Source organism: Saimiri boliviensis, chromosome 1 (assembly GCF_048565385.1).
Source record: "Saimiri boliviensis isolate mSaiBol1 chromosome 1, mSaiBol1.pri, whole genome shotgun sequence".
NCBI lineage: Eukaryota > Metazoa > Chordata > Mammalia > Primates > Cebidae > Saimiri > Saimiri boliviensis.
In genome coordinates, this window is record NC_133449.1 from 175532483 (window position 1) to 175547108 (window position 14626).

General features: G+C 41.9%; 1 protein-coding gene across 2 annotated transcripts in view; it reads right to left on the minus strand.

Moving 5' to 3' along the window:
* Nucleotides 1–11873: 11873 nt before the first annotated feature.
* Nucleotides 11874–14626, minus strand: part of DDX46 (DEAD-box helicase 46) — an 80417-nt gene continuing 77664 nt past the window's right edge. For both annotated transcript variants that reach the window (XM_039469101.2, XM_039469098.2), the window contains exon 23: nucleotides 11874–13408. In XM_039469101.2, coding sequence (XP_039325035.1) covers nucleotides 13361–13408 — 48 coding nt within the window. In that variant the 3' untranslated portion in view covers nucleotides 11874–13360. The remainder of the gene's footprint in view (nucleotides 13409–14626) is intronic.

The following is a 14626-nucleotide window of genomic DNA, read 5'->3' on the forward strand; positions in this document are numbered from 1 at the left end:
AAAATCTAAACTATCTTCACAAAGTCATTATGAAAGAAATAGTTGGCCAACTCATTTTTTTAAATAGGAAATGTGCTGCCCTTTAGGCAGCTCCTCTTATCATGGGCCAGGTCTAACTTCTACGGTTTCACCTCATATTAAAGCAGTCAGCCTCCTACTAACGTCTATCCACTGTCCTAGTTTTTTAGACTCAAGTTGAACAAAACTCAAGTTGCATCTATTACAAACATTGTAACTAATCTCCACTATGTAAATCCTCCGTACTTCTCCGGCCATCCCCTCCCCCAAACTCAGGCACGCCCAATCTTGCCAAATTCAAGATTCTCCAAGATTCTTCTTTGCCATTAGGACTGTGATGTTAGAGTTGCCATCCCGGATCCTGGATCCTGGATCCTGAGGTTAGAAAGATGTGAAGTAGTTGTCGGCAAAGCCTGAGTCCTGTCCTCTTGCTCTCCTCCCTAGACAGCATGAACTTCACCACTTGCTCCATATTCTCCACCAACTGCCAGTCCCTGGGTTCTATCCAAGTGCCCAGCTATGGTACTGGGCTCGCCAGCAGCGCTGCCAGTGTCTATGCAGGTGCCCGGGGCTCTGGTTCCTGGATCTCCGTGTCCCGCTCCAACAGCTTCCAGGGCGGCATGGGGTCTGGGACCTAGCCAGGGGTCTGGCAGGAATGGGAGGCATTCAGAACAAGGAGAAGACCATGCAAAGCCTGAACGACCACCTGGCCTCCTACCTGGACAGAGTGGGAAGCCTGGAGACTGAGAACCGAAAGCCAGAGAGCAAAATCCATTAGCACCTGGAGAAGAAGGGACCCCAGGTCAGAGACTGGAGCCATTACTTCAAGACCATCGAGGACCTGAGGGCTCAGATCTTCGAAAATACTGTGGACAATGCCCATCTTGCTGCTAATGACATTAGAATCAAGTATAAGACAGAGCTGGCCATGTGCCAGCCTGTGGAGCGCAATATCCATGGGCTCTGAAAGGTCACTGATGACACCAATGTCACTTGGCTGCAGCTGGAGACAGAGATCGAGGCTCTCAAAGAGGAGCTGCTTTTCATGAAGAACCACAAACAGGAAGTAAAAGGCCTACAAGCCCAGATTGCCAGCTTCGGAGTGATTGACTGTGGAGGTGGATGCCCCCAGATCTCAGGACCTCACCAAGATCATGGCAGACATCTGGGCCTAAAATGATGAGATGGCTTGGAAGAACCAAGAGGAGCTGGACAAGTATTAGGTCTCAGCAGATTGAGGAGAGCACCACAGTGGTCTCCACAGTCTGCCGAGGTTGGAGCTGCTGAGATGATGCTCACGGAGCTGAGATGTACAGTCCAGTCCTTGGAGATCAACTGGAACGCCATGAAAAATCTGAAGACCAGCTTGGAGGACAGCCTGAGGGAGATAGAGGCCTACAATGCCCTGCAGATGGAGCAGCACAATGGGATCCTGCCGTACCTGAAGTCAGAGCTAGGAGAGCCCCTAGCAGAGGGACAGCGACAGGCCCAGGAGTACGAGAGCCTACTGAACATCAAGGTCAAGCTGGAGGTGGAGATCGCCACCTACCACCACCTGCTGGAAGATGGCAAAGACTTCAATCTTGGTGATGCCCCGGACAGCAGCAACTCCATGCAAACTATCCAAAAGACCACCACTCACTGGATAGTAGATGGCAAAGTGGTGTCTGAAACCAACACCACCAAAGTTCTGAGACATTAAGCCAGCAGAAGCAGGGTACCCTTTGGGGAGCAGAGGCCAATAAAAAGTTCAGAGATCAAAAAAGAAAAAATAAAAGGGCAGTAGAGCTTCCCCTCTTAAAACACATGACAATAACTTAGCATAGATGAGAAATAAACTTTTTTGAGACAGAGTCTCACTCTGTCACCCAGGCCGGAGTGCAGTGGCGCGATGTTGTCTCACTGCAACTTCCACCTCCCGGGTTCAAGCGATTCTCATGTCTCAGCCACTCAAGTAGCTGGGACTACAGGTATGAGCCACCATGCCTGGCTTTTTGTATTTTTAGTTAGAGACGGGGTTTCGCCATGCTGACCAGGCTGACCAGAACTCCTGATCTCAGGTGATCTGCCTGCCTCAGCCTCCCAAAGGACTGGGATTACAGGCATGAGCCACCACGCCCGGCACAAAGAAATAAACTTGAAAAAAAAAAATCACTGAGATTTTTGTTACTACAGCATGATCTACCTGTAGTAACTAGAAACTACAAATGTTATTTTTACCTCTGATGAAAATCTAAGAGAGAACTGAAGAAATAACATGATCCAAAAAAAAAATTGAGGAATTGGGCCCTTCTGCAATATAGAGGGACAGGTGTAAATAATTTAACCTTGCCCAAATAACAGTCTGGCCTTTACTGTTGGCTTCTTGCAGGCAATCTCTAAATCCTTGGAATGTCATGCTTCATATTATTTTTGCATACCTGGGGCCCTGGGTCACGCCAGATAGTCTAACAATGTGATTTAGTATGAAAGAGCTGGGTCACATGTTATCAGCTCCACCTCCACTACCACCTCCGCCTCCTGACACCACTTTGCCATCTACTATCCAGTGAGTGGTGGTCTTTTGGATAGTTTGCATGGAGTTGCTGCTGTCCGGGGCATCACCAAGATTGAAGTCTTTGCCATCTTCCAGCAGGTGGTGGTAGGTGGCAATCTCTGCCTCCAGCTTGACCTTGATGTTCAGTAGGCTCTCGTACTCCTGGGCCTGTCGCTGTCCCTCTGCTAGGGGCTCTCCTAGCTCCACCTCCTGTCTAGGCTGACCTCCAACTCCTGAGGGACTAGAAACTGAAATCAGCCATATGGCTAATTAATCATGTCTACATGATGAGCGCCAATAAGAACTCTAGGTACCAAGGCTCATATAAGCTTCTCAGACAGGCATAATGGCTTACACCTGTAATCCCAGCACTTTGGGAGGCCAAAGCAGGAGGACTGCTTGAGCCCAGGAATTGGAGGTCAGCCTAGACAACATAGGGAGACCCTGCCTCTACCAAAAACAGAAACAAAAACAAAAAAGGCCAATCATGGTGACACATGCCTGTGGTCCCAGCTACTTAGGATGCAGACATGGGAGGATCATTTGAGGCCAGGAGTTTGAGGCTGAGTGAGTTGTAATCACATCACTGTACTCCAGCCTGAATGACAAGAGACTCTGTCCCCCCAAAAATAAACCAGGCACAGTTCATTTGTGAAATTCCAGCATTTTGGGAAGATAAGGTGGGAAGACCACTTGAGCTCAAGAGTCTGGGGCTACAATGAGTCATGATCGTGACACTGCACTCAATCCAGCCTGGACAACAGAGCAAGACCTGGACTCAAAAAATTCAAGAATGAATAAATAAATAGGATGCTGCCAAGGCCACATCATTTACCTGTTCTGTTTTTTTTTTTTGTTTTTTGTTTTTTGTTTTGAGATGGATTCTTGCTTTGTTGCCAGGCTGGAGTGCAGCTGCGCAATCTCGACTCACTACAACCTCCGCCTCCCAGGTTCAAGCATTCCCCTGCCTCAGCCTCCTTAAGTAGCTGGAGACTACAGACACATGCCACCATGCCTGGCTAATGTTTTGTATTTTAGTAGAGACAAGGTTTCACCATATCAGCCAGGACCGTCTCCATTTCCCGACCTCATGATCTGCCCGCTCCGGCCTCCCAAAATGTCAGGATTACATGCGTGAGCCACGATGCCTGGCCACTTACCTGTTCTTAAGGTTAAGTTACTCTAAGCCAGGTGTGGTGGCTCATGACTATAATTCTAGTACTTTGGGAGGCTGAGGCAGGCAGATCATTCAGGGTCAGGAGTTCGAGACCAGCCTTGTTCCCCACACCTCACTAATTTTTCTATTTTTTAGTAGAGACAAGGTTTCACCATATTGGCCAGGCTGGTCCCAAACTCCTGACCTCAGGTGATCTGGCTGCATCAGCCTCCCACAAGTGTCAGGATTATAGGCATGAGCCACCACACACAGGCTGGAATACACTTTGAAATGTCACACTATTAGACTTATCTCTCAACATTTTTTCCACAAAAGCATACAACCTTGAAACACGATTTGAACTCAATATATTTTTCAACTGCTTCTCCAAAAGCTTCAGCCTGGCCCCAGGTAGGCAACATCACAGAGACAGATCACCAGTGAATTAGTGAGTATATAAATGTGAATAATAGGAATATTTGTCCAGATATGGAATTTGGCTGCCTCTAAAGATCTTGCAATTGAGGGTAAAAGTGTTCTTTTCTTTTTTTTAAAATAGAGACAGGGTCTCTCTGTATTGATCAGACTGGTCTTGAACTCCTGGGCTCAAGCAATCCTCCTGCCTCAGCCTCACAAAGTGCTAGGATTACAGGTGTGAGCAACTACACCCAGCCCAAGTGTTCTTAAATACTTTCTTATACATAGAAAAAAATGAATCTTGCTTTCTAGATTTTAACTTATCAGTAGCAGTTGACCCTGCTAAATATACGTCATATCAATACTTCCCATTTGGGCTGCTGTAACAAATTAACAGGCTGGATGTCTTACAAAACACAAAATTTTATTTCTCACCATTCTGGAGGCTGGAAAGTCCAAGGTCAAAGTACTGGTCAATCTGGTGTCTGGCAGAGTGCCAGCTTTCTGGTTCACAGATAGCTGTTTTTTCTTTCTTTTTTTTTTTTTTGAGACAGAGTTTTGCTCTTGTGACCCAGGCTGGAGTGCAATGGCGCGATCTGAGCTCACTGCAACCTCTGCCTCCTGGGTTCAAGTAATTCTCCTGCCAAAGCCTCCTGAGTAGCTGGGACTACAGGCATGCGCCACCATGCCCAGCTAATTTTTGTATTTTTAGTAGAGACGGGGTTTCACCATGTTGACCAGATGGTCTCGATCTCTTTTTCTTTTTTTTTTTTTTTTTTGAGACGGAGTCTCGCTCTTGTTACCCAGGCTGGAGTGCAATGGCGCGATCTCGGCTCACCACAACCTCCGCCTCCTGGGTTCAGGCAATTCTCCTGCCTCAGCTTCCGGAGTAGCTGGGATTACAGGCACGCGCCACCATGCTCAGCTAATTTTTTGCACCATTAGTAGAGACGGGGTTTCACCATGTTGACCGGGATGGTCTCAATCTCTTGACCTCACCATCCACCCGCCTCGGCCTCCCAAAGTGCTGGGATTACAGGCGTGAGCCACCGCACCCGGTCTATCACAGATAGCTGTTTTTTTGCTATGTTCTCACATGCACAACCGGCAAGGGAGTTCACTGCAGTCTCTTTTATAAGGGCAGTAATCCCACTAGCCCTCGTGACATAATCACCCCCCAAAGGCCTTCAAATACTATCAAATTGGGGATTAGGTTTCAACATAATGAATTTGGGTGGGGAGAATATAAACATTCAGTGTATAGCACAGACCTTAAGAAAATCTACCCATTCGTGCATTTTAATAATAATAGTGCCAGCCAACATTTACTGAATGCTTACCATATGCCAGGCACTATTTTTATGTGCTTTAAATGTATTTATGCTTTAAGTATGTTATTTCACCTCATCCTCAAAACCAGGTGTCCCCAAACTGCGGCCCGCAGGGGCGGGCCGCATGCAGCCCCCTGAGACCATTTATCCAGCCCCCCACCGCACTTCAGGAAGGGGCACCTCTTTCATTGGTGGTCAGTGAGAGGAGCACAGTATGTGGCGGCCCTCCAACGGTCTGAGGGACAGTGAACTGGTCCCCTATGTAAAAAGTTTGGGGACGCCTGCTCAAAACAATCCTAAGATAGAGGTATTATATCCCAATTTTATATAAAAAAAATGGATAAAGCATTTAAGCAAGCCCAAGGTTGTTCAAGTACCCTCCCAATATACATATGTATTTATGATTATATATATGAACTGTTATATCAATACTGTAACAACATATTATGTAGCAACATATTATAAAAAACTTACACAAAGTAAAATTTTAAATAAAGTATGAGATTTAAAAAGAAACCAAGGCCAGTGCAGTGGCTCACACCTGTAATCCCAGCACTTTGGGAGGCCAAGGTGGGTGGATCACCTGAGGTCAGGAGTTTGAGACCAGCCTGGCCAACATGGTGAAACCCTGTCTCTACTAAAAATACAAGAATTAGCCAGGTGTGGTGGCAGGTGCCTGTAATTCCAGTTACTTGGGAGGCTGAGGCAGGAGAATCTCTTGAACCCGGGAGGCAGATGTTGCAGTGAGCCAAGATCGTGCCATTACATTCCAGCCTGGGCAACAAGAGCGAAACTGTCTCTCAAAAAAATATACAGAAAAATAAGCTTCTCAATGACCAGTCAGACATCAGGATGTTAAAAAATAAATAAATGAACGGTCTTCTAAGCTATTTTTGTTTTGAAAAATAAACCTTTCATTTAAAAATATTTACTTAACACATATGGGTTAGTTTTAAATAAATATTCTGAAACTTTAAAAAAAAAAAAAATAAAGAAAAATAGATCCAGGTATGGTGGCTCATGCCTGCAATCCCAGTAGAGGCAGTAAGATGGCCTGAGGCCAGGAGTCTGAGATTAGCCTGGGCAATAGAGCAAGACTCTATCACTACAAAAAATAAAAACTCAGCCAGTCATGGTGGCACACACCTGTATAGCCCTACTTACCTATTCAGGAGGTTGAAAAGGGAGGATCACTTGAGCCCAGGAGTTTGAGATTATTGTGAGCTATGATCATGCCATTACACTCCAGCCTGGGCAACAGAGTGAGACAGTCTCTAAAAGTAAAATTTAAAAAGCTTCAAAATTTTCTTCCTGCTTTTCTTTTTTTTTTTTTTGAGATGAAGTTACTCTGTCACCCATGCTGGAGCACAGTGGCATGATCTGGACTCACTGTGACCTCCACTTTCTGGGTCCAAGCGATTCTCCTGTCTTGGCCTCCCAAGTGGCTGGGACTACAGGCGTGTGACACCATGACCTGCTAATTTTTGTATTTTTTTTTAGTAGAGACTGGGTCTCACCATGTTGGCCAGGCTAGTCTCAACCTCCTGACCTCAAGTGACCCACCCATCTTGGCCTCCCAAAGTGCTGGGATTACAGGTGTGAGCCACCGACCCTGGCCTCTTTTTTTTTTTTTTTGACATAGTTTCACTTGTTGCCCAGGCTGGAGTGCAATGGGATGATCTCGGCTCACTGCAACCTACCCTTCCCAGGTTGAAGTGATTCTCCTGCCTCAGCTTCCCAAGTAGCTGGGATTATAGGTGTCTGTCCCCATGCCTGGCTAATTTTGTATTTTAGTAGAGACAGGGTTTCTCCATGTTGGCTAAGCTGGTCTGGAACTCCTGACCTCAGGTGATCCGCCCTCCTTGGCCTCCCAAAGTTCTGGGATTACAGGCGTGAGCGACTGCACCTGGCCTCTTCCTGTTTTTCAAGTAATTTCAATTAATTACTGTCATTTACCCCACTTTGGAGACCATATCTTTAATTATGGACAGTCAAAGTCCAAGAGCAAAAGTGAAGATTACCAATATTTCTCAAACTTAAGTGTATATCATAGAATGATTACTACCCCCAGACACACTTTTTTGTTTGTTTTTGAGACAGTCTTCTGTTGCCCAGGCTGGAGTGGCATGATCTTGGCTCACTGCAACCTCCACCTCCTGGGTTCAAGCAATCCTCATGTCTCAGCAACCCGAGTAGGTGAGATTACAAGTGCACATCACCACACCTGGCTTTTTTTAGTTTTAATAGAGACACAGTTTCACCATGTTGGCCAGACTGGTCTCAAACTCCTGACCTCAGGTGATCCAACTGCCTTGGCCTCCCAAAGTGCTGGGATTACAGATGTGAGCCACGGTGCCTGGCCCCAGACACATTTTTAGAAGCAAAACTAGACCATTAAAAAGTTACAGAGGAACTTATGCTCTCTTTGACGCTTCCAAGCATCCAACCATGCCCAGCTTTCCAAATCCTGTAACAGAGATGTGGGCCCAGCGCTGGTTTGGGAATGAGGAAGACTCTTTTCCCAAAGTCAACAGTATAGTTCTGGGAATCTCAGCTCCCAGAAGACTCCCTTAGACAAAGGCACGGAGAAAAGACGCTGCTTTCAAGGAATCTGGGACTGGCTGGAAGGCACCTGAGAGCCTCCTGGGAATTCAAGGATAAAGGCCAAGGACACTTTTAACATCCAAAAGTGCTACAGAAGTGCCTGGAATTGCCAGGCTGTCAAAAATCTAATCACTACCAAGTTCAAATGAAAAGCTTTTTCTGTAGAAAGAACATGTTTTTCACATCAAACCCCTATTCCATAGTATGTAAAGTTGTCAAGAGACTCATATTCAAAACATGGACAACTAGGTATTTCTATATATTAAAAATAATTAGTTTTTTTTAAATTCTGAAATTCTAGCTTTTAACGTAATCCTAACATGTGAGAGTAATGTTGCGTTCCAATTCCCCCAAAAGGTTAAACTTCCCTTTTTATTTCATACTTACTTTTTTTCTTCCCAAAAGAACACGGTTAATGCAAAGTTAGAATTTCTTCTTTAAGGCTTAAGTTTGAAAAAAAAATGAACTCCTATAAGTTGCTGCCATATTTGGAAGAAAACAAGTTCAAGAAAAATAATCAAAAGTAAATTCCTCACCAGTCCTGTAACTTTAAAGTATGCACTCACACACACATAGCAGCTAAACCACAAGGCACTTTTAAAGGGGAAACCATCAATATTGTGGGGACTTTGCAAAGAATACCTTTACACTTTCGCTTCGCATTCCTACTTGGACCCCTGCCTGAGAAAAATTATCAATTTATGTATATTTTTAGAAGGCCTTCAAATATCCATAACAGTCAACATATAAGGGAATTTTTACCTGATAAAAGGAAATGTAGCTGTCTTTAGCTCCAGAGAGCTGATCTAAGAGTACAGCAGATGTCTTATTCACCAGTATGTAAGATGTTCGTACACTCCAAGTGTCTCACTCCAATAAGTTTGTTTGCTGATGGCTGCACCCGAACTAGATAGTTAAGACTCTCCCTCACCCCTCTACACACATTTATTCTCTCACTCCTGATACTTAACACATATAAATATACATACATGCACCTTTTTAAAAACTTCAGTGTTTTATGCCAGAAGCAGAAGGCATGAGAAAATGCCAGTAGATTCCTATTCATATGTAAAACTGTGTACCACAATGTGAAGATATGACAGCTCTAGACTCAAAAAGTGAAGGGGTATTTGAATGGTCCACATTGGGCTAGCCACTCAGAACTCTTGCCTGCTTTAAGAACTTAGCATGTTCTGGCTGGGCATGGTGGCTCACTCCTGTAATCCCAGCACTTTGGGACGCTGAGGCGGGTAGATCACCTGAGGTCCAGAGTTCAGGACCAGCCCGGTCAACATGGTGAAATCTCATCTCTACTATAAAAATACAAATTAAGGCCGGGCGCGGTGGCTCAAGCCTGTAATCCCAGCACTTTGGGAGGCCGAGGCGGGTGGATCACGAGGTCGAGAGATCGAGACCAACCTGGTCAACATGGTGAAACCCCGTCTCTACTAAAAGTGCAAAAAATTAGCTGGGCATGGTGGCACGTGCCTGTAATCCCAGCTACTCAGGAGGCTGAGGCAGGAGAATTGCCTGAACCCAGGAGGCGGAGGTTGCGGTGAGCCGAGATCGCGCCATTGCACTCCAGCCTGGGTAACAAGGGTGAAATTCCGTCTCAAAAAAAAACAAATTAAAAATACAAATTCACCAGGCATGGTGGTGGGTGCCTGTAATCCTAGCTATTCTGGAGGTGGAGGCAGGACAATCACTTGAATCTGGGAGGTGGAGGTTGCAGTGAACTGAGATTACACCTCTGCACTCCAGCCTGGGTGAGAGTGAAATTCCGTCCCCTCCCCCTTGCAAAAAAAGAAGAAAAGAAAAAAACTTAGTATGACCTATAAAGCAGCAAAATGGCACATTTTACTAAGTACAGCTATTTATTCTAGACTTCATTTAGACAACAATTTCCCCCCAACCTCCTATTTTAAACAATATGCAAATCTGTCACTAAAAGACTTCAGCTGATGGCTTTATAAATCGAAGCATGGCACCAATAGTAAAAAGAGGTCAGAAACAGCTGAGTTACAACTTTGGCGATTTTCCTTTCTAGTCTGTGAGTCTCAGGATTCTGCTGTGTTACTCTGAAGCTGACTCCACAGCTAGCTAAATGGGATTTATAAATCCTAAGTATTCAATAGCCAGTTCTTTAAAACAAACAAACCCAACTCTTTATACATAGGAACTGCCTGACTCAAAAGAAAGATTAGCAGTCTCATATGCATTGTGTATACCAACAAAGCCAATGAGATATGAAATATATCAAATAGTAAAATGTCCAAAAGGAGTGAGGGAGAACTTTATTATTCTTTCACTCTACATATCTATTTTGTAAGACCGAGTGTTACTGTGGCAAAACCCCAACTGGCAAATGAACCTATTATTCCACCTGTATATGTCTTACACTAAATACAATGAACATAAAAGACTTAAGAGCCTTTTTTAGTAAGACATTTTCAGAACAGAATTATAAATATTTTGCATAATAAGTTGCTAGAGTTTTTAAAATAAAAACACAGAGTATAATACTTCTCTGACATATCTACCAATATAAACAAAATTAGAGAAACAGAGGAAAAAGCATTTGAGGAAAGATATTTTTAAGTAAGTGCAGATCGAATTAATTTTATTTTATAAGGAATTTAGAAAACATGAGCAAATATTCATATTGCATTAAAAAAACAAAGTCTGTACATCATTCAAATTTTAAAAGTCAGTGTGACACTAAAAAAGTACTAACAAAGTAATATGTTTATTTTAGAGCAAAATTTTATCAGTGGCTCATCACTACTGATATACAAACACAAAGAAAATACTAAAATGATGTAAAACTGAATCTCCAAAGTGACCCAGTTGGTCGAAGGGAGCACCAATTATCATCAATGTGGGACTGTCATATATTCTACCAAAGAAAACAAACTACCACTAAGTGATAAAGATAAGCAAATAAATAAACTAGCGAGAGAGAATGAGCCCACAATTCCTGGAATTTTACAGTAAATGGTTTGTTTTTACATGTCTTTTGTCTGTTTTCTTCCTTCAAGAAATTAACTGGATGTGTGAATGATCCAAGAATACTTCCCAGGTGTATCTTAGTTTTTCAGGAAGAATAACTTTATATTGAAGAAATGATTAATACTCCCTATCACCTCAGCCACTGAATATACTACTAAAATGATTTGCTTTTTTTTTTTTTTGAGACAGAGTCTTACTCTGTCACCAGGTGCCAGGCTGGAGTGCAGTGGCACAATCATGGCTCACTGCAACCTCCGCCTCCCGTGTTCAAGCAATTCTCCTGCCTCAGCCTCCCGAGTAGCTGGAATTACAGGCTCGTGCCACCACGCCCAGCTAATTTTTTGTATTTTTTAGTAGAGACGGGGTTTCACCATGTTGGCCTGGATGGTCTCGATCTCTTGACCTCGTGATCCACCCGCCTCAGCTTCCCAAAGTGCTGGGATTACAGGTGTGAGCCACCGCGCCTGGCCTAAAATGATTTAACAACTATAGTATGCTTTGATTTTTTCTTTTTAAAAAACTGTAAGTCAAGAATATTTAAGGAATGAAAGTCTCTTCATTTAAGAAATTACAGTCATCCTTTGGTATCTGAGGGGGACTGATTCCAGAACACCCCTTAAACAAACCCCTCCTCTGTACCAAAATCCATGGATGTTCAAGCCTCTTATATGAAACAGCTTGCTATCTGCATATAACCTATGCACATCCGCCTGTATACTTTAAATCATCTTTAAATTACTTAAAATACCTAACACAATGTAAATGTTACAGTAAAACTGTTTTACGGCTGTTAAACTATATGTTTTTAAACTTAGATGATTTTTTTTCTTTTTTTTTTTTTTTTTCTGACTATTTTTGATTTGTGGTTGGTTTAATCTGTGGGTGTGAAACCCTTGGATATGGAAGGCCAACTGTATCTATTTAATGCCTGAAAAAATTCCTTTTTTGAAAAGTGACAATAACATGAATATATCAGGAGTCTTGAAAAGAACATTAGGTAATCCAATTATAATAATTTAAATCAGAATATTCAGGAACTATCTCTTGAGGGCTCAAAAATTCAATTTATTTATTTTTTTGAGGAAGGAGCCCGTTGCCCAGACTGGAGTGCAGTGGTGTGATCTCGGCTGAGATTCTCCTGCCTCAGCCTCTAGAGTAGCTGGGATTACAGGCGCCCACCACCATGCCCAGCTAATTTTTGTATTTTTAGTAGAGACAGGGTTTCGCCATGTTGTCCAGGCTGGTCTTGAATTCCCGATCTCAAGTGATCCGCCCACTTCAGCCTCCCAAAGTGCTGGGATTACAGGTATGAGCCACTGCACCCAGCCTCAAAAATATAATTTATGATTCCTTGTGAACTAAATTTCACTAAGATGAAGACATCTAAGTTTAAAACGAGGGTACCATTATGTTTTACAATTTTTAAGAAAGAAAATTCACAGCCTACTCAATAATCCTGAAGAAAAATCAGATTAAAAGTTGTAGGATATTGGTACATATAACATGTATACAAACATTTTCTGGAAAGAAAAGGTATCATATTTAATATTTATAGGCTACACTCTTTCTTTTAAGGAAGATTATAAAAGAGGAGCAAGGTATGGAGCCAAAGCTGTGAGGTGAAACTAATAGTAAATACTAAAACTCTTAGCAGAGTTTTACACTCAGTGTAAAGAAATGCAAAAACACCTTATACTATTAAATCTTTACTTGTATAAAAACCAAAATTAGTCCAATACTTTTTGCCCATTTATGATGACAAAAATGGAAACAAAAACTCTCAACCTATTTTGTAAAACTTCTATTATAACATTCTTAAATCGAGTTCATATTGTTTCAAAAAGTCATATAACATTTAAGCTCAAGGCGGGGACACAAAATATGAGTGAATTTTACCTTTTCTTAGGAAATGATCATAATTTCATTGAAAGTACAGGATAAAGTGAATAACCCCTTAACGACTTGTGTACTTTATTGTCTTCAATAGAAAGTTCAAATATTTCCATTTTTTAAACCTCTAGAATATTACCCGGACATTTATAATATTTGTATTTAAGTTTACATTAAAGGACATCATACTCTGAAAACAGGCCGGCTTTAAATATAGTTTGATTGATTGTAGGGGTACTTACGGACAGATTTCTTTACCAAATACTAGTTTTTCACATTTTAAAAAAATCAGCAAGATAGAATTTTTAAAATCTTAATTTACAATATATTGTAAACTGCAGCCACCAACTGTCACACATATCACAGAGCAGCACAGGTAAAAATATTTTTTCTGGATGTTTATAGGACTTTGTATCTTCCTTTATTTGTTGGTTGATATGAATTTTGCTGTAATAGGAAATAAAAGACACATCATCAGAGGAAGCCAAAAAAAAAAAAAAAAGGGTAATATTTAAGATCATTTCCTTTGCCAACTTATAAAACTACTGGTTATTTAAAATTTAAAATGTTAATATTATTGTACTGATAAAGGAAAAACTATTTAATAACTAATGATTTCTCTGTTCACTCAACCATTCCTTAACAACATTTTGAATCAACTTAATGGTGGTAGCACCTATGGGCATAAGATACTTTTCTATCACTGCTTGGTGAAAAAGTCTTACGCACATGATTTAACATGTGTTTTACTTCTGTTTTGTCAACCCTCTTTTCATTAAACTACTAAACCTACCCCTCTAAAAAAACAATGCTCTGTGAGGGGAATTTTAGAAAAGCTCTCAGAATTACACTTAAAGAAAAAGCAAGGTTTCCTTCCAAAGGGCCCTCATCCCAATGTACAAACTGTAGGAAGAGTCCCTAAAGACACAGGGACATGTCTGCCTCCTCTGGAAAGGCAGTCTGTAAATGGCTGCTTTTTCCAAAATCAAATTAAGTCATTGCTAAAGTTTAAAGACACTGACAACACTATGCGTTGGCAAATATTTAGAACAACTGGAATTTTCATATACTGTTGGATTGAGTGTGAATTGATGTAAACTCTTTGAAAAACTAGCAATACCTAACCTATAATTAACAATTCTACTCCAAGGTACATACTCAAGAAAAAAAATCATGCTAATATATACCAAACACACAGGGAATAATGTTCATAGAAGCGTTATTCATAAAAAACAAAGAGTAGCCCCCAAATCAAATATATAAATATAATTGTTGTATATTCATATAAATATTATATGGCCATGAAAATGAATTAATTATTGCTACATGCAATAACATGGACTGATCTCCTCAAAATGTTGAGTGAAAGAAACTAGATACAAAAGGTGCAAACACATAATTCCACTTATGTGGAGTTCAAAAATAGGAAAAACTCATCTATGATTTTAAAATTCATAATATGGGGCCAGGTGCGGTGGCTCAAGCCTGTAATCGCAGCACTTTGGGAGTCTGAGGCCAGCAGACCACAAGGTCAGGAGTTTGAGACCAGCCTGTCCAACGTGGTGAAACCCCTATCTCTACCAAAAATGCAAAAAATGAGCCAAGTGTGATGGTGGGTGCCTGTAAACCCAGCTACTCAGGAGGCTGAGGCAGGAGAATCACTTG